Below are 23707 nucleotides of genomic sequence, written 5' to 3'. Positions count from 1 at the left end.
ACAGTCAATTTTATTTGGATTTCACCAGATTACCATTAACATACTTCCTCCATTCCAGGGACCCCAATCCAGGATGTCACAATGCATTTAGTTTCCTGTTTTCTCTGTCTTTTCCACTCTGTTCCCTAGTTTCTCCTGTCTTTCATGATTGTGATGTTTTGGAATAGCCAGAACTACATTTAAAATGTACTTTCTGGGGCTAGATCTAATATGCAAATCTGAGTATTGGAACAGATAACTGATCAGGGTCATAAGAATCCCTGCTTTGTTCCCTTCTAGGTAGTAACTTCGGGTGGTCACCATTATTCTAAAGATAATTGCTCAAAATATCTTGATATCCAATTTAACAAATGCCTTGGGGGTTTGTGCCACATCCCTTCTGATTAAACTCTAAGATGGGAAACTGTTGCATGTCAAGGGTGGTTTTAATGTTCATACATAGCCCAAGGTGTGCTTGGGGTGGGGGTTTGAGCAATGCCGGTGGGGGGCCTAGTATAGTCCAACTGTGCGGCAATGAAACAGCAAGAATGAGGACACTGAACGTTATTGCTAAAGAGGTTTGTGGTTATTGATGATAAATTTCAGGGAGCTGGAGTTTTCTGGAAAATATTGGCTCCCCAAAAACAAACCCCATTTAACAACTCTACATCTTCCTGTAGGCTTATAATCTGACCTTTAACTGTCTCTCCTGCCTGACAATGACCCACCAGCCACCAGTGAGGGAGTGCTACGGTAGAGTGTCAAGCCTGGTTCCAGCTAGGAAGGCTTCATGGCTATCAGCTATCCTGACTTCAGGACCCAAGGCCAACAAGAGTCAGGATTCCACTAGCCGGGCTAATTCAAAAGACTTTTAAAACTGGAAGTCTCAAAAGAGTGAGAGAGGAGAAGGAATAGATAGAGGCTTTGAAGTGTGGGAAGCTCATACCCCCACAGTATCCCCACAGCCAGGAGAGAGCAGTGCCCCTACAGGGAACCCTCCACCCCCAGCCTGGGCTGGGACCCTTACCTACACACACCTGAGTTTTTGTGCCCCCACCCCCACCCCGCCACGGCACCTTGTCCTTGTCTGTGTAACAGAATGGCCCAGCTAAAATCTCAAGAAGTCTACAATGTCACTGACATGCTATGTTTTGATAAATTCAATATTTTGCCCAAAATAAATATTTTCCTGGTTCAAATGTTGTTATATAATTCCACGTCTCTACCATTTCATTTAGCTTCAATTAATAACTCCACGTGTTCAGGTTTTCCTTACAGGCATGTCTGACCATAAACGATGGGTGGCAAAATTCCTTTGGTTCCGCAAAGCTGCACACAGATGAATCTAAACAAGATTTGACCACACATTGTGTTGTTCTTTATTATCATCCCCGATAATGATGCCTGTGTCATTCTGTGCTGGAAGCAGGGCCGGAGAGTCATAGAGATGTGTGGATTACAAAAACCTAAACTCTCCTCCATACCAGCTCTTGTGAAAAACCCTCAAATACCCACCACGACCCAAAATTATTAAAGCATTATGGGCAGAAATTTTACGGTGAGGCCCATGAAAATACTTCTCAGGCTTGAGCACCTCATATTCTAGATGATGTATTGAGGAATAGAGAGTTTCTGTGACTTGGCAAAGTCGCATAGCTCATTATGAATAAGGTCAAGACTCTTTCGTGAGACTTTCAGACCAGGGCCCTTTCCAAAACACTTGCAGCGCAGACTGTCCAGCAGGGGCACGTCCTTCCATGGTGATGCCAAAGAGGAAGGCTGCTAGGAGGCAGGTAGAGTCTGGGGAATGCAAAAGGAGAAAAGAAATGGCAGGAGCAGGAACCACTCAATGCTGCGCAGATCTATAATTCATTTCCATGGAGCTCTGGTTCAAAATTATCAGCTTGTTAAGGTTTGACACTCTTCCTCCTTCCTGCACCTGTGGCCAAAACTGCTAACAGAGCGGATTTGACCACAACAGAAAACAGATCGATTTGTGTGGTTTCAGGAGAGCTGAAGAATATTTTAAAAAATCATATGCACTTCAAGGATGATGCTCCGGGCAAGCTTTACAACTATCAAATGCATTTTTCCTTCTCTAGTCGCCACAGAGCAAGTAAAATTTATTCATCCCCATGTTGATCAAATTCATGTTTTGAAAGTCACAGGGCATGGAAGTTAGACTTGTGAATTTTATCTTCAAACACAGAAAACCCAATGGCTAGGAGATGCTCAACTAACAGAATTTTCCCATGTCTGAGATATTCAAGAGAAAATGTTCAGCCTGTGAATTTCCTTAACTAAACAATTAGCAAATATTTCTTCAATATTCACTGGATGTTTTATCCCTTGCCAGACAGCCAAAGTACAGTGACTGGACACAACTCTGTAGCCAAAAAAGCCCTCTAATTCAAAAAATATATATATTTTAGGGGCACCTGGGTGGGTCAGTCAGTTAAACTTCTGCCTTCAGCTCAGGTCATGATCCCAGGGTCCTGGGATTGAGCCCAGCATCAGGTTCCCTGCTCAGCGGGACCCTGCATCTCCCTCTCCTCCCTGCTTGTATGCTCTCTCGCTAACTCTGTCACTGTATCTGTCTCTCTTTCAAAAATAAATAAATAAAATCTTCAAAAATAAATAAGTGTGTGTGTGTGTGTGTGTGTGTGTGTGTGTGTGTGTGTGTATTTTAAATACCTATTATGCATTACGCAGAAAGTGGTTGCTAAGGAGATCAAGAAGGATTACACCAGGTCCTTGAACTTACAGATACATAGAAGGGAGGAGAACAATCATACAACTAAGTACAAAACTCTGTGACAATATGAACCAAGGGCCCGGTAAACACAGAGGGACCACTTCATTCTGCCTGGGAAGGAGAGCTGAAGAAGGCGAGAGGTTCTCATAGATATCACATTGTTCCAAAGGTCACAATAAACAATGAAGGCAGAGCCTTCCAGCATATGATAGGGGAAATGGGAGGGAGTATATGGGGACCAGATAAATAGTCCTCAACTTCCAATAGGTCTCATTCTAACGCTTCTTTGGAAGTTGACTGGAACTCCAAATCATCTGCGCATTGAAACTATGTTGCTCCTAATGTGCAGATCCTCAAACCAGCCTTTGACTAATAGCAATGCCTGATTTCTGAGGCTGGAACTAATCCTCAGACCTAGGATTTATTGAGTGTTTACCATGTGTCATGCACTGCACCAAGAATTTGGATGGCAAAAGCACTGTCATCTAAGCCTTGCAACAGTGCTTGGGGCTAGGTCATATTACTATCAACTCATTTTTCAGATGAAACTTTTCAGAAGAACAAAGGGGTTAAACAGCTTGATTAAAGTCACACAGTTAGTATGACAGGCCAAGATCTGTACCTAAATGACTTGACTTTAGAGCTGGGGTACTTATTAATCAAAACAGGTTCTCCTTGGGGCATCTGTGTGGCTCTATGGGTTAAGCCTCTGCTTTTGGCTCAGGTCATGATTTCAGGGTCCTGGGATAGAGCCCTACTTCATTCAGGCTCTCTGCTCAGTGGGGGAGTCCACTTCCCCCGTACCACCCCCCAACCGCCTGCCTCTCTGCCTACTTCTGAACTCTGTCTGTCAAATAAATAGATAAAATCTGAAAAAAAAAAAAGTTCACCATCTTTAATTTTAAAATAAATAAAGAAAGAAAAAAAAACAGATAATACAAATAAAAGAAGGAGGGGGAAAAGATTTTTGTGTTCTGTTTTCCTTGAGCTTTAGGTATTGGAATACATCCTGGTAAGCCCCTAAATGTCCAGGGGTACTATGGCTCCTTAAAAAAAATGATCCCTAGGATCTAGACCATACCTACATCCAACAATTAACAACGATGTCTCCCCAATCAGTTAAAATTTCCACTCCATCCCAACTAGGTGAAAAAAGCAAAATAAGCTATTTGAATTAACTTATATTACCATGTGAATGACAGATAGTCATCTAATCTTTCCACAAATATTTACACTTTAAATGAAGATACTTATTGGCCAAAAATAAGGTGAGGAAAGTGAAATGGAAGTGTAGTTGACAGGTAGAGGTTCCTTCATCCAGGAGACCTCGTCTGTTATTCTGAGTTAAGAGTAGTTAGGGCTTTTCTCAGCATCAATTACATTCCAGCCTTCACTCAGCCAAATCAGGCAAACCATTGCTGCCATTCCACCCGCAATACAGAGCTTGGCCATCAGCCCAGAAAGTTTGTATTCTCATCCTGGTAGCAAGTAGATTCTTTTTTTCTCGTTGAGAGATGGCCCTTTTGGCCACTTCTTAATAAGTCCTTCATTCAGGGTTCTGAGTCTGTAAACTGTCTCAGGCCTGGGAGGTAATTGAGGGGCCCTGACTCTGGATTGGGGATTCAAGTCAGGCTTTGGTTCATTTGAACTACAACTCATCCATGTATATAGATCAAGTCAGAATTTAGTGTATTGCCTATCTATTTCTTCTAGGGACACCAGGTCCAACAAGCCAAAGGTCAAGTACTCTTCAAGTCAGGCTATTCTGATTACTGCTTTGACTCCACTGTCTATTGTGGTAACCACACCTACCTTGGCTTGGGCAATTAAGTGGGCCATTTGGTGCCTGGGACCCAAATATCCCCATTGTATTCAAGGATCCCCAGTCAATGGTAGCAGTTTCTGCTGTAATATTTGACCTGCAAGGAAGAGCAACCACAGAACTCTTTGAGAATTTTGAGGGTCTCTTCACAAATTTATTTCTCAGTTGTGGAGAACCCATGTGTCCTCTGGACCAGGAGCATGAGCTGGTCTTACACGATAAATTCACTCTATCATTCCAATCTCCCTAAGCCTTTGGTTCTCTTCCACTATAGTGTACCAAGACAAGTCTGGCATTACAACTTCATTTAGCGTAGGTCACCTTTTTGTCCCTGTCCCAGCCAACCAATCAACCACATAAACAGAGCCCTTTCTAACCCCTAGAGAAACAACACTGAATCCAGAATTTCTTCTTAGTGGTTCCATATCAATAAATTTGGCCAGATCTAACCCTATGTTTCTTCTTTATATTATCCTATACCCTTAAGCTCCCACTCCTACATATGTTGCTCAAACTTCTGTCTGTATAAATTGGAAAACTCAGTTCTTTTGGATTTTCATGGATTACACTTTGTACTTCACCGTGAAGAGTGTGCTGGAACCTGAGTCTAGTTATAGGTCTGGAAACAAAGTGGAGATGGCAGAAAAATCAGCAGTGTCTGTAAGAGGAGAAAGAGACCGATATTTGATCTTCATTCTCTCCTTTTCTATCACTGTAACAGAACCATCTTCCCCGATTTTTAGCTGAGCTCATTACCAGCCAAACCAAAGACATTTCCCAGATTTCCTTGCAGTGGCATTGGTAAATAATATTATTAAACGCAAGCTAATGGGATCTGAACAGAAGCGATTCATGCACCTTCAGGTTGTGTCCTTAGAGGATGAGGAAAAAGTGCCCCTCTGTGTTTATTTCCTCCATCCTTCAATTTGATGTAAACATGGGAACAGACTACCTTCAACCCCAGGGATGACTGCAACACCTGCAAGGTAGCAATGGTGATTTCCCCATGTAACATCATAGAGCGTAGTTAAATATCTTCTTTCAATCACCTACATCTTGACCATCATGTGACAGATATAAAGTTTATCTTATCTAAACTTCGTTAGACTGAGTAACCTGTATTTTAAAAAAGGACTTGCAAAGAATAAAATTGCCTTTGATTGAAACTGGCTGAAAGGGTCATCTATCCACTGGAGAAAAGAATCTACTTGCTCCCAGGAGAAGAATACAAATTTCGTGCGCTGATAACCAAGCAGTCACTGTATGGAATGTAGAATGGCAACAGTGGTTTGCCTGATTTAACTGGGGTAAGACTGGAATGTAACTGATGCTGACAAAAACCCCACGATCTCCAGAATCAATTCTGGATAGCTTTGAACAGGCAAAGTCACACCTGGCTTAGCACTTGGGAAGGATGGAAAGAGGCCATAGGCCAAGATGGAGGAGGTTCTCCAACATTACGGGACATACAGAATGTGAATCCAAGACAACCCTTCTGTTGAATGAGATGAAAGATTACAGACAAACCTAGAGTATGAACAAGATATTTTATTTGCAAAGCTCTTGCACCTGAGGGTCAATGCACCAAGTATCATTGTAACTGTACAGGTTAAGGAGAGGAAGGAAATTCTGCACTGAGCTCATGAGAGCTGGCTGTAGGTGGAGGGAAAGCAGCTTGGTGTTGACCAAACCAAGTCTAAAGCAAGGAGGAGGCAGAGAATGAGCAAGAGAGTTCAGAGTTGGAAAAAATACAGAAGAATCCATCTGAGTGTGGGTAATAGAATAAATAACTCCTTAAGAGAGCAGTTAATGCACTAACAATGAAATTTTCAAAACAAGAAAAAAGAAATTTTCAATAGCATCAAAAACAATGAAATACTTAGGAAGAAATTTAATGATGAAATACTAAGAAGATGAAAGATATCTATGCTGAAAATGACAAGATATTGATGAAAGAAATTAAAGGTGACACAGATAAACAGAATGGTATCCCATGTTCATGGACTGGAAGAATTAATATTGTTAAAATGTCAATACTGCCAAAAGCCATCTATAGATTCAATGCAATCCTTACTGAGATTAAAATAGCATTGTTTACAGAAGTAGGTAAAACACTCCTAAAGTTTATAAGAAAGCAAAAAAGACCCTGAATAGACAAAGATATCTTGAGAAAGAACAAAGCAAGAGGCATCATGCTTCTTGATTTCAAGTTATACCGTAAAGATATAGTCATCAAAACAGCATGGTATTTGCATAAAAACACTCAAACAGATGAATAGAACTGAATTGAGAGCTCAGATATAAACCCAAACACACACAGTCAACTTATATTTGATAAGGGAGCTAAGAATACTCAGTGGAGAAAAGACAGTTTCTTTAATAAATGGTGTTGGAAAAACTGGATATTCACATGTGAAAGAATGAAAATGAACCCATATCTTATACCACTCACAGAAATTAAGTCAAAATGATTGAAGACTAAAATACAAGACCTGAAGCCATGAAATTTCTGAAAGAAAACGTAAGAACAAATCTCCATGGCATGAGATTTGGTAATGAATTTTTGGATGTGGCATTTAAAGCATAAGGAACAAAACCAAATAAACAAGAGAGATTACATCAAACTAAAAAGTTTTTAAACAAAAAACAACAACAACTACAACAATAACAAAGTGAAATGACAACCTATTAATATCCAAAACATATAAAGAACTCTACAACTCAACAGCCAAAAAATCAAATAACCCAATTAACAAATGGGAAAATAACCTGGATAGACATTTTTCCAAAGAAGATACACAAAAGGCCAACAGGTACATGAAAAGATGCTCAACATCTACTAATCATTAGGGAAATGCAATTGAAAACTACCGTGAGATAGCATCTCACACCCATTAGAATGGCCATCATCAAAAAGACAAGATAACAAATGTTAGCAGGGATGTGAAGAAAAGAGAACCATTGTGCCTGTTGGTGGGATTGTAAAATGGTGGGACCACCATGAAAAACAGCATGAAGGATCCTCAAAAACAAAAAGTTAAAAATAGAAAAACTATATTATCCAGCAACTCAGCTTCTGGGAATATATCTAATGATAATGAAAACACTAACTCAGGAAGATATTTGCACCCCCATTTTTATAGCAGCTTTATTTACAGTAGCAAAGACATGGGAACAACCTAAGTGTGTATTGATGGATGAATGTATAAAGAAACATACATATACACACACCTACATACACAATGGAGTATTATTCAGCCATTAAAAAATGAGGAAATCCTGGAATGCCGGGTGGCTCAGTTGGTTAAGTGGCTGCCTTCGGCTCAGGTCATGATCCCAGTGTCCTGGGATCGAGGCCCACATCGGGCTCCCTGCCTCTGCTGCCACTCTCCCTGCCTGTGCTCACTCTCTCTCTCTCTGGCAAATAAATAAATAAATAAATAAATAATCTTTAAAAAAAAATGAGGAAATCCTATCATTTGCAACAATATGGATGGATCTCAAGGGCATTATGCTAAGTGAAATAAGTCAGAGAAATACAAAACAAATACTGTAACATTTCACTTATATGTGGAATCTAAAAATAAAATAAAATAAAATAAAGGCAGGGGTAGGAAACAGGGGAATTAGAGGAAGTTGGTCAAAGATACAGCCTTCCATAAAAAAAATAAAAAAATAAAATAAAAAAAAGATACAGCCTTCCAGTTGTAAGATGTACAAGTATTAGAGATGTAATGGATAGCATGATGGCTACAACTAACACTTCTGTATGACATACAGCAAAGGTGTTAAGAGAAGAAATTCTGAGTTCCCATCATGAGAATTCTTCTCCTTCATTCTCTTCATTTTTCTGCTCATTTTATGGTATCTATATGAGAAGATGGATGTTAGCTGAACCTACTGTGGTGATCACATATATTATGATATATGTAAGTTAAGCCATCATGCTGTATGCCCTTCATTTATACAGGGATGTTTGTCAGTTATTTCTCAATAAAACTGGAAAATAAAAATAAAATAAAAATAAAAGGAGAGAGCAAAGTCTTAGCAACACCTTCACCCCCAGATGACTAGTGAAATTGTAACAGAAAGCGGGAACTAACCACACAGATAGATACAAAAGATCCACTCTTCTTTATAAAATGTATCTAAAATTTGGAATTCACATACCAAAACGTTTAAATATGTCCATCCATAATATCCTCAGTGACGCAGAATCATGCCTACAAGTTCAGCAAAGAAGATCATTCAAAAGTGACAATTGGAAAACTTCACCATCCTGATACGATAAAATGAATCAAACAAAAAAATGTATATTCTGCAGGAGACTTTAAATGTATATTTTTTAAAGATTTTATTTATTTATTTGACAGACAGAGATCACAAGTAGGCAGAGAGGCAGGCAGAGAAAAAGGGGGAAGCAGGCTCCCCGCTGAGCAGAAAGTCCAATGTGGGACTCGATCCCAGGACCCTGAGATCATGACCTGAGTTGAAGGCAGAGACTTAACCCACTGAGCCACCCAGGTGCCCCTTGAAATGCATTTGTAATGACTATTACATGTAGATTTTCAAAAATCTACCAATAAACAGAAAAGATATAAAAAATTTCTTATCACTCTTAAATTTTAAAAATGATTTAGCTAAATAGACCATGCCTATTAGATAATCATTGGGTAGGTCACAATTATGAAATTGTCAAAAATGTCTAATGTGCTCTTTCCAAAGATCCTGAGTATGTGTCCTTCTTGATCCTGCCATGTCCTGATGGGTCCTAAAGGCCAAGTGGAGGGTCTGGTGAATGGGATAAGCCTCATATATGCTTATCTCTTACAGCCAAACATTTTGAAAATGTTTTCCAATACAGCTTTGTGTTTAGCCGCAATTCAATGATATACTTGTTTTATTGTGTACACCTGATTCCATGTCCTCAAAGCAACTGTTTAAATCTACAGCTCAGGGGCGCCTGGGTGGCTCAGTGGGTTAAAGCCTCTGCCTTCAGCTCAGGTCATGATCCCAGGGTCCTGGGATCGAGCCCCACATCGGGCTCTCTGCTCCGTGGGGAGCCTGCTTCCTCCTCTCTCTCTGCCTGCCTCTCTACCTAGTTGTGATTTCTCTCTGTCAAATAAAATATTAAAAAAAAAAAAAAGAACTACGCTTAAATCTACAGCTCATACAAAATTTAATTTTTTATATTATATACGTTGTATCATCATATTCTTCTTAATCGATTGCTCTTAAATATCTAGATATGCCTGTAGTATTCTAAGTTCTCCTGAATATTTATAGGAAAAATTGTAATATTATATATTGTTATTGTGCAACTTCATATACAATTATAGTAGCATAGGAACTAAAAGGAAAATGCCTGTGTAAAAGCAGATAAATAAGTAAAATCATATTCAATAAATACCATGAAAATGGTGGTACAGAGTCAGAAAGTCAAAAGTAAGCACTGTCAGCACAGGTGGAGGGAGACCCTATTATTTAACCAGAAGAATGCAACGTGCATATGTAGAATATCAAGCAAAACTGGTGTGAAAAATCCTGATAACTAAAAATTCTTCCACAACACACACACACACTCACACACACTTTCAATGGTGTAATTTGGTCATAGGAAGGTACAGAGATGTTCTCACGTGAATCCCACCTACTCATATCATTATCCTTATAACCCATGTCACTACCGGTTAGTCTTAATTTCTACCAAGACATTCCTTAAGCATCCCTGCTCTTCTGCTCATCTACATAAATGCAATAATAATACCTCCCACTCTGAAAACCTGCAGAGTGTCGGGCATTACACATGGTGTGACCGCACTATTTCCCACCTGCCCAAGGAAGGAGACATTAATAACTCCCTTTTACAGAAAGAAAAGAGAAGAAGCACAAACAACTCAATAATCACATAGTAAAGGGCAGAGCGAGGATGTGAATGGAGATGTCTGAAACTGCCAAGTCACAACCCCTTTTCCCCGAAAGTGAGGTACAAAGCAGCCTGCTTATCACTGACTATGAACAAGCATATTTTCCCTGCAAAGCAACACAGCCCATGGCAAACCCAGAGACTGGACACACACTTCCAGCTCCCACAACCCATTTAACAAAATGACCATGTCCATCTATGTTTATAAAATATTTTTTAAAAGATTCTATTATTTATTTATTTACTTGACAGACAGAGATCACAAGTAGGCAGAGAGGCAGGCAGAGAGAGAGGGGGAAGGAAGCTCCTTGCTGAGCAGAGCACCCAATGGGGGGCTCGATCCCAGGACCCTGAGATCATGACCTGAGCCGAAGGCAGAGGCTTAACCCACTGAGCCACCCAGGCGCCCCTACAAAATATTTTATTTCAGAATTAAACTATCTATTTCTAATCCTTCCCACTATTACTTTTCTCCTTTCCAAAAATGATAAATAATGCGTATTTACATAAGACTGAGAAGGTGTAAAAGAAAAGAAATAACTTTGAACACTGTTAATGCATCCTTCAACAGCTGAAACCTCCTTCCACCGAGAGCTACAGCAGGGGCAAGACAAAGGGGAGACCTCTGATGAGGCATTATCTATAATTCTTGGAGTGTATGTTACTGTGATTTCGAAATAACACATGCCACATAGGGAGAAATGTATTATGCTGGAGAGAAAAAAAAAATTGTATTTAGATAGTTACACCCATACATATTTCAAAAGTAACACTGTGGCTTTGCTCTAATTTTTATTCAGTATCTCTAAAGGGAATTTTAGAAATTATTTCAGGACTTGCATAATTACACAAGTGTGATTTTTTTTTTCTCAGAGCACTAGTTGGTTGGTTGATTCTTTTTGTGTGCTTTATAGTCTCCTGTTCTGCTCGGTTCTCTCCTAAGCTCTGGCCACTTCATTTAAGGGAAGTAAAAGGTAGTGATGCCACCATGATTCTGCTCTTCCTGGACTAATCTGTCCTATCTAAGCCAGCTCCCCTCCTCTGCCCTGAAAATGGTTAAGTTGCTTCTTTAGGCAAGACATTAGGAAACGCCAATCAGCACTGGAATGCATGGGTCAAGTGCATGTGAATTAAAATGTACAATTTCAGTTTTGACCCAGAAATAGACTCAAAGATGGGTGGGACAGTACAGTCATGTTAAAAGAAAAAGAGTGTAAAAATATTTTTAAAGCACTCAACAACGATCAGATAGTATTATAATTATTAGAGATTTCATTATATGGAAGATTTTTGTCTGGCTTCCCCCCCACTATGTAGTATTTGTAAGAAAAAAAGTCAGAATGGCTACTCAAGTAATCATAAGTAATTCTGGAAATCTTTAAAGTTCTCAGTTTCTGCTGATGTGGGAAAATCTGTCACTGGGATGTTAAACAACCATTTTTTATTAGATCGTAGTTTTTATTTTGTGTTTAATGCTCAAGAGCCACAGAACACCTGCATTAACGAGACCTGTTTCACTTCTCACTTCTCTGTGAACTTCTTTCTACAGGAAAAAAGAAAAACCTTAAGCATCTGTTTAAACACAATGACAGTTAATCTGAACATCTATCATTAGGCAAAATGACTAGAGCAGATCTGTGCAGAAAAAATTTCAACATCAATGTTAGAGAAATGTTTTGTTTGTTTTTAAATGCACAAGCTTCTGCAAAGGCCTGGCTTTGAAGGTTGCCTTGCCCAGATATAAAAATAGATGGCTAAAATGTAAAAATCGATTGTAATGGCAAACAGATCATTGTACTCTCCTTGACCAGGATATTACAGAAACCTGAATATTTGTTTTAGTGGCACCGTGGGAGTAGGCAGACCTGAAAAATCCTCCAGTAACCTTGAAAATAACCAGTTCTTGTTGAAAATTGAATGCCCAAAACAGGCGACACCAGCCCAGTCCCTTTTTGTCCCTACAAGTACAAGGATCAGAAGGCCTCTGACAGTCGCTGGGGAGTGGGCTGTCTTTCCTAAGCAGCAGCCAAGAAGTGAGGGGCTACTGGGGATCAGCCCTCTGGTCTTCCCAGGAGATCTCCCTCTAGCTCTCTTGCAGGCAGGGGACAAGGTCCGGAGGTCCTTGTGCTTCACTTTTCCTTAGGTTGGCTTTCCACAAGGGTGGGGGAAGCCACAGGCTCCAGTCCGAGCTGGGGGCTTCCACCGCCCCCACCCACCCACATACAGGTTAGACTTCCTTTTGTTAGCCTGGAGGATGCGTGGGAATCCAGAAGCCCAAGCAGGAAAGGAAAGGCGGCCCAGGACTCTGGCTTTTCCTAAAGCTCTGGAGCAAGACGAAGGGCGGGCGGGGCCTAGCATCTGAGTCTCTGAAACCAGCTCTCCCTGCTGGAAGGTCCGGTCCCGCGAGCTAGGCACGGCGCGTGGTCTCACAGGGCGCCGAGGAACAAGTAAGAGGGCAGGAGCCGGGGCCCAGGGCCGTGGGGGTACCCTGTCCTCAGGTAGCGTTCCCGGCTCCGCCCTTCACCCCTCGCAACCTTCGCGCTGCTCTGGAGTCTCGGGCCTCAGCGCGCAGGACCTGGGAGTGCGGTGCGCCCCTGCCCCTCTGGTGGGCAGAGCTCAGAGCAGTCCCACTGATGGACCAGCAGGGATTAGACGGAATGACACAGCCCGGGCCGCCCCGCAATCGCGGGGCATCCCGGATTGCTGAGCTGGGTTCTGCCAGGGCCGAAGCTCAGGGCGAGGTGGGTGGCCAACAGCCGGTAATCCTGCTGTCACAACACTCAGCTCAGACTGGACCGAGCTGGCAGCAGGTAACCACCTGCCCAACTCTTCCAACAGTCTCGGCGAGCTGCTGCTACCCGGAGAGAAGACGGGGAGGAGAAAAAGGCTAGGGTGGAGGAAGGAGTGAGATGGGGAGGTAGGGAGAGGGGACACCGCGGAGAGAGGAAGAGAGTGCCCTCTGACCCTCCTGCTACTCCCCAGGCCTCCTCCCCATTCGCAGAGACAACCGCAGATTGGCCCCGGGACCCAAAGCCCCTTGTAAACTCCTGCACTGCCTTCCACTGGACAAAGAGTAAACGTGCCAGGCACGGTGCCAGGCGCTTCACATACTCAAGACGATTCCCCAGACCATAGGTATGGAAGGCACCAGCACAATCCTGGCGCAGTTTTCCCCACGTCGCTCTCCCAAAGCCTTTTCCGTTTTGAAACTTAAGCAAACTGGTAGAGGGAGACGTCCTCCTAAACTTCGTGCGCGCTGCACTCCTCACCTCCAGGCGTGGTTGTTAAGGATGAAGATCCTTGCAAAATGGTCCTGCCTCGAAACTCAAACGGCAAAGAAAGACCAGCACATGCGCCCTGGACCCCTCCATCTGCCCAAGGACGCTGTGTCTTCTCCAGGGACTATGATCACCCTGAAAGCCTTCTCAGTCTTTCCATGGAGGTTTCTGACAACTTAATACTCAACTACAAAATCCTCCCACGTAGCTGGGATTAGACTCTCAAGAAACACTCTAGAGCCCCCCTCTGTCGATTACTTGCACAAATAAAACACCTGGACCGGTATGATCTTGAGTCCTGAACGTCTAGCAGACTGCAGAAAGGGGGCTTTTTTCTGAGAAGGTCATGCTTTTTTGTAAAGGCAGCTGTTGCTTGGTAAAAGGTGTTCTGTTTTCTAGTTCTGGTGGGGTAAGCGGTAAGTAAGGTGTTGTCAGTCTTTCCTAGAAATGAGATTCAGTGTAACAGGCACCTTCTATTAGAAGAGCACCTCAGAAACTCTCACTCTAGGCAGGATGCCAGTCTTTAGACCTGACACCCAGTTGCTTTTAACGACCCGCTGGCCCTGTAGAAATTGTGAGATCGACTAAGAGTCGAAGACCCTCCCTTCAGGCCTTCCCTTAACCCTCAGCGGTCCCAGGAGTCCCAGTCCGGCCCTCTAGCCCTTTAAAGATTTGTAAGTGCGGGCGCCTAGACGGCGGAGCTGCGTCTTGGTCCTCTATGGCCCCACCATCCAGCGCTTTTGTTGTACCGGCTTTTGCGGAATAAAAGAAAGTGAGCAACGCGAGGGTACTGTTTCCCTGCACCTTCTAACTTCTCTTTTTAGAACGGTCAGAGTCCTTCCCTTCTTCCCTCACAATTGCTGGGATACGGGGTGGGGGCGAAATGACTTCGGTACCGTCTGGATACACCAGGTGCTTTGTGTCTGCGGACTGGGGCGCAGGGGGACTCTGGTTCGATGCTGCGCTGTACCTGGGAAGGCAGTCTACAACCGCCTTCCAGGCAGATTGGCATCCCTCCTGCACAAGTCAATACTCTACGAAAGAAATTCCACGTGTAACTAAATTCAACACAAGAGTCTGGAGCACATGCCAAACCTGGCTGTCAGAACCCTGGACCGTTCTTCGAGACCCCGGTCGTGCGCCCTGGCGCTGGAAGTGAAGGAGCCCAGCTGTGGCACTGGGCGACAGCACGCGTCTGACTCAGCTGGTACAGCAACAGAGGCGCAGTCTTCCCCAACCGCGTACCCGAGCGCTATAGCCCTTAACTTAGGTTTGCTCGGTAGCCTGGGCCCCTCCCCAGGTGCCCCCTCTAGCCACCCCAACTAACCACGGCTAGCGGACCGCACTTACCTACTGCCAGGCAGATGGGGAGCAGCAGCCTGAAGATAAGCCCGCACACCACTTCCGAGGCCATCGCGTCGGTCCGGCGAGTCCAAGCACAGGGGAGAATTTCGAGAGTTCCTAAGACTGGAGCGTCAGGTCCATGTCCACCTAGGGCCTCGGGCGGCGGACGGCTCTCAGCCGACCCAGCATCGCCTCGCAGAGGGCCGCCGCGCTGGCCGCCCCGAGGGCGCGCTCCCCGGGGTGTGGGCTGCCGCTCACCGGGCTCTCGCTCGCCCCTTGCAGGTCTCTCAGCCGCCCTTGGCCGGTCTCTCCGCGGCGCCTCGCCGGGCGCTCGGCCTCCCCTGACCAGGCTCTAGGTAGCCCCCTCGCCAAGCGCCCGACCCCCCCACGACCGGCCCATGAAGTGTGGAATCCCCAGTCCGGCGGCGGCGGCCTCTTCAGCACGGAGCCGGGGCCAGAACCCTGCACGGGGGTACTTCGGGAGGGTCCCGGGGGGGCGGCGCAGCTTGTCCTTTAGCCTGGCTCCTGGAGCGTCGCTCAGGGACGGGAGGGCAGTTTTCTTCGCGGAATCCCCACCGGAGCCAAAGTGCTTCTGCGGCCGGGAGCCGGCCCCCTGCCCACGCAGGCTGCGGCGCGCCGCCCTCCGCCGGGACTCTAGGAGCTGCCAGAGGTCCCGAGCCGCCGCGCGGCAGATCGTTGAGCGGCGGTGCAGCTCAGCCTCTGCGCCCCCCAGCTTCGTGCCGGAGAGACCCGGGTGGGAGCGGCAAGGCGCGCAGAACCATCCCCGACTGCACGGGGCTCGAGCTATCGGTCCGGGGGTGGAGCTGCGAGTTCCTCCTTCACTAGGAGGAATCGTGCGAGCGTGGGCAGAAATCGAGACGAAAGCACACAGCCAGTGGGTCCGGCTCCAATTCCCTCCTCCACGGCCTCAATTTAAAAAAAATAAAATGAAAACCAAACGCCGTCCGGATGCCAGCGCGCCCCCCGCCCGCGGCGGTGCAGCCTCGCCCTGGCGGCGCAGCCCTGGCTCCCCCGCCGGCGCGCACTTCTCTGCCTTCAATGAAACTTTCGAAGCCTCACTCCGGAGACGGGCGTGCCCGCGGACCAATGGGACCGCGGCTCCGGAGCCGGCGCGCGGAGAGCCCGCCCCTGCGCTGAAGCTCTCGAGGCGGGCGCGGAGCACCGAGGCAGCGAGCGCGCCCCCACCCGCGGCGCGGGCGCGCAGGGAGTAGCTCGGCCTCTCCCGCCGCGTGGACTTTTAAGCGTCCGCTTGCCCCTGCTCGGCGCCTTTCCACCGCTGCTGGCTCCAGCAGACCCTCAGCCCTGCTCCGTCAGGTCATTCTGCGGAAAACAGAAGCCACACGTCCTGGCATCCCGTCCACAGGGAGTGTCCCTGAGCTTACCCAAACCCAGAGAATCGTTGGGTGCGCCAGGAAAACTGCTCAGGTGTGGCACAAGAGTAGTCGGGGGCTTGAACAACTCTGTGGAACTGTCACTTGTGCCAAGTTCACGCGTTCCTACTTGCATCGATTAAGAAAAATAGAACCCTGAATCAGTCCAGACCAATGACCTCTTGTGAAGTCATTGTGAGAAGTTTCAAAGCCAAATGGGCTCTGAGAAATCCCCGGTCTAACCGAGAATGGGTGTGGGCGTTCAGATATGTACCCACTTAGTACATTCTGGAGAACTTTTCTTTTCGCCTCAGATTTGTTTGTTCCTTGCTGTAACTCCTGGGGGAAAGAGTATACGGTTTCCCTTTTCTCCTAATAACATCCTTTTTTTCTTGCTTCCTGGGTGAGATCTAGAGAAATCGGTAGCCGCTGGGAGACGCCAGTGTGTCCGGGTCCCTCACTTCCCCAATATCAAGAATTGGGGAGATCTGCTCCTGCTGGAGCGCTGTTGAGATCCTCAGAAACAGAAGACAGATAGATGATTTCCTGATCTGTAGGGAGGACCATTCAGAGTTGGTTTTTTCCACCAAGAGGAGAGAGGGAAGAATTTAACTTCATTCAGCACCAGCATTCTAGACTTGAATTGGTTGGAGATGATGGAAAAATCTGATGAAAATTATGCAAACCTTTGTTCTCTGTGTTAACCAGTTCTCCCTTTTTTGAGATACAGTAAACTTGTGTTTTAAGTTCAGATGCCTTCCCAAATTTTCTGAGAATGACAACCTGAACCATTACTTTTTTTAATGAAGACTGGAGGTAGCAAAAGCTTGTGAAGATACCCCAAAACTTAGACCATGTGTATGCCCTGGAGCTCTGAAGAAGCCTGGATATCTAAACCCCAAATGTATTCATGAGCCTAAAAGTAGGGGTGGAGACAATAGGAACTTAAATTATCAGCAAATCACTGACTACTACCAAGAACTGTTTTGTGTTTTGCAAAATCTGCCTTTGGATGGATATTCATAGATGGTGTTCTCTCCCAGCCCCGCGCCCCCACCCCCCAACTTGTTTTGGACCTAAGAAGTCTCAGAGCCCTCCTGAATTTTAAATAGTATCGTGTAACTACATGAATGTTCAGTTTTATCTGAATATTTCCTCACATCCTTTTTTTTTTAAATATTTTATTTATTTGACAGAGAGAAATCACAACTAGAGAGGCAGGCAGAGAGAGAGGAAGCAGGCTCCCTGTGGAGCAGAGAGCCCGATGTGGGGCTTGATCCCAGGACCCCGGGACCATTACCTGAGCTGAAGGCAGAGGCTTTAACCCACTGAGCCACCCAGGCGCCCCTCCTCACATCCTTTCTAAGCTTTCCATACACCAGCCATGTAGATGCCTTCAAAATAACTAACATGGATGCTTAAGTAAGAAGACACAAGAAATCTATCAGAAAGATGATCTTACCAAATGTATTACTTGCTTTCTCTGCCACATTGTGTGCCAATATGGCTGTTCACTTTTTTAAAGATACTAAGACCTGGATCCCTCTTAGTCTTACCAATACATGCACCTAAGGAGTTTTAATTGTCTAAACTATACGTATAAAGTATTTTCCATCTTGGCTGCATGTGACCGTCACCTGGAAAGCCCCTTATGGAATCTCAGTGCTCAGTCTCCACACCCAGAGATTCTGATTTAATCCTCCACACCCTCCCCTCCATGCCTGTATTTTTGTGAAAGCTCTCATGTGTTTCTCAGGGGTGCAGTCTGAGTAGACAATCACCGTCCTCATTTACATATCAGAATTCAGGAGATGTGCTTTAAGTTTTCAATATGGGCATCACCAAACCGAATCCACCTTCCAGGGGGCTACATTTTCATAATGGGGTGACAAAAGCATGCATATCAGTAGCCAGTGGCATTGTCTTTATGCCTATTTATGGCTATTTTACCCTAAAATTCACCTAAATTGAGAAGCGGTAGGCATTTAATACCTACCTTGTTTTTAAAGACAGCCTCGTTTTTAAAGACTCGCTAGTCCACAAGAATATTGATCCCATTGGTCAGGACTCTATCCTCAATCTGAGCATGAAACCCAGTATGAGGTAGAAAATATTTGGGGGGAGAAAGTTAACTACATAGAAAACTCATTAACACATTATTTTGATAATTGATGAGTGCCTAAAGCACATGATCCCAAGTTTAGCACAGGTGATGAATTAAGCACCAGTCACCACATGCCTCTCTACATCTATGTGGATAATCAATGCAACGGCTCCTTTTGATCATTACAGAGAGTTTAGTGCCTTGGAGTCCTCATCCAAGTTGAAGAAAGTCATAAAACCTACATGATATGCAGTGGTAGAAACAGAGACAATTTATAGAGTGCTAAGCAACGTGTCTGGTGCATAGTAATCATTCAGTGAATATTAACTGCCATTATTACCATTATTATAACTGTTGTCATCGCTATTGCTGGAAAACAAGGACTGGTTCTGTATTTCTGAGACGGTCACACTAAAGACAGTAACTGTTCCCATACTCAGGAAGATGCATGGGATCTAAGTAATATGTTTAAAAACCGTGGCACAGCTCCATAATAGATCATTTCCTAAGTGTTTTGAGTTTTAGCCATAAACTTTGTGCCTTGCGTTTGTTTCATCTTGAGTTTGTGCCTTGCGTGGGTTTCATTTTACCTGTTTAAATATGATCTTTTCTGAACTTGGTTTAATGCTACACTGATGAACAAAATCATTCAGAAACACCATCTTCAAACCTGGTGCTAATTTTCTCTAGCATGCTCAGTATTCAAACACCGTCCCATATCATGTCTTGCCCTATGTCATTTATTATGTCCTCAAATGTTTTGTTAGCTTCTTTTGGAAGATCTCAGGGGTGGTTATCATCTCAAACGGTTACTCCGCAAACCATATTTCCCAGAGGAACATAAAGTTGTCAGCCTGGCATTTTCTTCTCCCAGCGACATCTGCCAAAATTCCTCGGCGCCATCTAGCCTTACAGAGGATGGGATGCCTGCCTCCTGCCAGCTAGAGGATGTCTTCTAGCATTGGTAACATGTTTCCCCTAGGTATGTATCCATACAACATTTTTAGATGTATCCATTTCTATGTTTTCATTTATAAGTCACAATATTTATTTAGAAGTCATTTTAGTTAGACAGACATTAGTTAGGAGCCACATAGTTTGAGGCTCCTATACTTGAAAAAATTTGGAAGCAGAACGGAAGCTTTTGCAATTTTTTTAAGCTGTAGATTTAATGTTTACAGTGGAAGTATTTTCAAGGTCTCTGTATTCCAAAAACCTAGATCACTTCTAATAATTTATAAGAGACATCACTGTGTTATACCTCTGCTAGAGAGGTTATCCCCCCAACAGTCTTTCCAGAGTCATCTACAGGGAAAGTACATAGTGTCAAGAACCTTGAAAAATCGGCTGACATGTGTAAATGTTTTATCTTTCCAGTCAGATTTTAGGCTTTCCGTACACAGACAAAATTTCATCCACAAAGCAAGGCATAAAGCAGGCTACACAGCCAAGCATTGTTTCTAAATGAGTTGCATTCGATTTATTTGCTATTTATTTGCTTCCATGACACACACACACACATGTCCAAACACACAAAATATCTATTACTGGGTAAGAAAGAGCTCATATGAAAATAATGGAGAGTATAAAATTTTACTTTTTTTTTTTTTTGTAAGGTTGACACATAAAGAAAGAGATTATAAACTCATGGGGAGGGTGTTCTGCCAATGTTGATGACTTGCCTTGGGCACACAGGTCCCCAGATGGCTGACACTAACACGTGGAAACCACCATTCATTATTCACAGCCAATATCAGGAGCAGATTTTTATCTCAGGAGTTGTCTGGCTGTTTTCTGTGTATTTGCTTCTGAAGGCTTTGAAGAGGTTGCTGGTCTAAAAGGCTTATCAAACTCTGGGGAGAATTTTAAAATGGGCACTGAAATTGGGGGGGGGACAATTTAACAGTAAATTATAGTCATGCGAAGCAACTTAATATGCAAAACAAAAATCACAAGATTTTCTCTTTATAGCTCCCCTGTCTGTATCCTAGTATTTATTAGTTAATAAATACACACTTTCAGAATGATTTCAATTCCAATTTTAAACTCCATCAAGATCTCTTCAATGGTCTTAGAAATGGTAATATTCTCGGTAAGCCTAAATAATTTTCATTCATTGGTCTTTTATAGAGGTTTCAGATATGGGTATGCATTGAGTGTAAACAAGTTTTGGAATTGGCTCTAGTTATTAATGTTCGCCCATAAGGAGGACTCACAGAGCCCATTCAATGACTATTAAGTCCTCTAGGTGGAAGCTTCATTCACTTACTCTCCTGCAGTGCCACCTTTCGGCTAAAAACATATTGAAAAAAAAAATACAAGTACTTAGAGTCAGGAAAGCAAGCAATTAGGCACAATCCACAAAGGTCTCTTGCAGCCAAAGATACGCTGATGGGCTCAGAAATACAGCAGGAGCAGAACCAAGTGGCCAATGCCTTTATGAAGCGAGCATCCTACCAAGACAGACATTAATCAAAAATTATAAATAATGAAGTAAACAATATACATGTGCAGAGCATTAAAGGAGCATTAGGCACTACAGGAGAGTATAAACAGTGAACCCAACTCATTTCTGGGGAGTTCTGGGAGGACAGATTCCCCAAGAGGGTGGGTTTATTGCAGTTTGGAAGGTGATGGATCCTCGAGAGGGTAAACTGCGTGAGGGCGGGGCTTTGTCCTGTTTACTGCTGCACCCGTAGCACCTACAACAGGATGTGGACCATAGCAGACACCGTCTAGATACCTGTGGAACAAATAAAGGCGTATCTAGGTGAGTGGAGGAGGAATGACAAAAGGGAGGCAGGAAGAACAGCCAGCCTCCTGGAAGCAGAGGACATGATGTGGTGAAGGAATTGCAAGCAGCTCACAGTCAATTTCCATATTTTACCAACTCTGGGTCCTCCACAGCTTACACAATGAGCTCCAATTCATGTCTTTTCTATGTTCTTTTTAATTTGCTTGTAACAATCATAAATGTGTACTAAGCACAAGTAGAATAATAGACACAGCCAGGTATGTTCAAGGAATAAGGACAGTTGCCCCCAAACCTGGGGAGTTTACCAGTGTATGTGGACCTGCCTTTGGGTTGCTACTCTGCACAGAGACTCAGCCAGAGACACTGGTAGGAAGTGTCCAGACTTGGGTCATCACTGCTGTTCTGGCCAAAATGACTGCTGGATTTTTTTTCAAATTTCCCCCACTTCGGAGTTTCTGTGTGTTTAGTTTACCTTCTTTTAAATCTTCATACAGAGAGAGCATGTGTGTGTGTGTTGTGTGTTCTCAGGGCCTGTGGCCACACACTGTAGCCAACGGGCTTCTTTACGCCCGGAATGTATTCGTGCTGTCTGTTCACCGTTCAGTCGATGGAAGGCCCTGGCGCTTATGAGCAATACCCACCAAACTGCCAAACAAGCAAAGCAGACGTCGCTGGTGCACTTCCTGACTCTGGAAAGTCCAGACTTTTTTCTCCGTGGAGCAGCAGGAGACTTTTTTCTGCTTGCCCAGCAATGAGATAAACATCACGGGTTTTTGCAAGATTCTTTTAGGTCCTTCATGAGCGTTTTTGCTTGTTTGGGGATGTAAGGAAATGGTTCCTCTCACTAAAATAAATAGAGGACGCCAGTGTCCTTTCTCCCAAGCCCGAAGCACAATATCCAGGTCAGAACCGACCCCTCCTCCCCCGTCTCCCGAGGAAAGCAGAGTCTTCACGCCCACTGCTGCAGAGCTAGACCCAGGGTTCACTTGCCCTCCCCTTCTAACGGGTGGGAGAAAATGCCCCTTTCTGTCCTGTTAAAAAGCTGAGGAAAGTAGACATTTCAAAGAGTGCTACAGAATTAAAGGTGAACAAACCACGAATGGTATTGTCTTTTTTTTTCCCATTTTATTTATTTTTTCAGCGTAACAGTATTCATTCTTTTTGCACAACACCCAGTGCTCCATGCAAAATGTGCCCTCCCTATTACCCACCACCTGTTCCCCCAACCTCCCACCCCTGACCCTTCAAAACCCTCAGGTTGCCCCAACCTCCCACCCCTGACCCTTCAAAACCCTCAGGTTGTTTTTCAGAGTCCATAGTCTCTTATGGTTCGCCTCCCCTCCCCAATGTCCATAGCCCGCTCCCCCTCTCCCGGTATTGTCTTTTCCAAAATGCAAGTTGCTGATGTTATATATCTCACAACAGTGGCAGCATTCGTAGACACCCTAAAATAACTGCCTTCCCTCTTCCCACCGCCCCCCCCACCCCGGAATGAATCCAGGGCAAGCTACACAGTTTGTGAATTTCAGTGCAAAATTATTTCAGTGCAAAATGTGGACTCCTTGTTCAAAGAGCAGCAGAAAAGTGCTGCTAAGGGTACTAGAAGAGAAAGTTCTTCGCTTTCTCCCACAGCCTTTTTCTCTAACTGCCGCAGCATTTTTCATTTGCCATTTCATTTGCCATTCTATGTGAAAAAAATTAAAATTATTTAAGCTATTAGCATGAATTTAACCACAAATCTTTTTACCATCAATGCCAGTTTTAAATGCAAGTATAAGAGCAGGGACCTCATTTGCAGAATCACTGAAGTCACATAATTCATATTTTGCAGCTTGTGCATGCATTCCTGTTTTGTTCTTGGCAAAACTATTGACATGAAATGAACCCAGTTGCTTTCATTTCCCTTCTCGGTACACACACGTGCTACTAGCACTCTGGACTTCCAGTTTACTGATGGGGAGGAAAAGACTAAGAGCAAAGGGAACTGTGGGTTGTCTTCTTTTCTCTGTCCTTGTTATCACTCAGAGTGTTTGTGGTTCGCTAACACAGGGAAGTCACCTACGTAAGAAAGGACAGGACAAATAGTGTTCCTTGGTCGTTAGTGGTTTTTACAGTGCTACTGCCGTCTTTCTGCCCTCTTGTTCAAACAGATGGTGTGGACTCTGGAGGCTGTCAGTGTTCCCTCAACTTCCCCAGTCATAGGTAACACACCTGCCTTGTACTCCCCAGAGTCGCAGTCCATTGAATTCTGTGCTCACGGGCATCAGGCCGGTCAAATGTGAACAGAACACCAAGGTACAGTGGACATGCATATCACATGTATCTCTGCTCATGTCACGCTCTGCTGGCCCCT

At 44.2% G+C, this 23707-nt stretch overlaps 1 protein-coding gene across 4 annotated transcripts in view; it reads right to left on the bottom strand.

Annotated features, from left to right (window-relative positions):
• The window catches only part of PIEZO2 (piezo type mechanosensitive ion channel component 2), a 456862-nt gene extending 441629 nt beyond the window's left edge, over nt 1-15233 (bottom strand). For all 4 annotated transcript variants that reach the window (XM_046025850.1, XM_046025845.1, XM_046025846.1 and 1 more), the window contains exon 1: nt 15111-15233. In XM_046025850.1, the coding sequence (XP_045881806.1) occupies nt 15111-15174 (64 nt within the window). In that variant the 5' untranslated portion in view covers nt 15175-15233. The remainder of the gene's footprint in view (nt 1-15110) is intronic.
• Nucleotides 15234-23707: the final 8474 nt, after the last annotated feature.

This window comes from Meles meles, chromosome 12 (genome assembly GCF_922984935.1).
Source record: "Meles meles chromosome 12, mMelMel3.1 paternal haplotype, whole genome shotgun sequence".
NCBI lineage: Eukaryota > Metazoa > Chordata > Mammalia > Carnivora > Mustelidae > Meles > Meles meles.
This window is presented reverse-complemented; position numbering and strand designations above follow the sequence as displayed.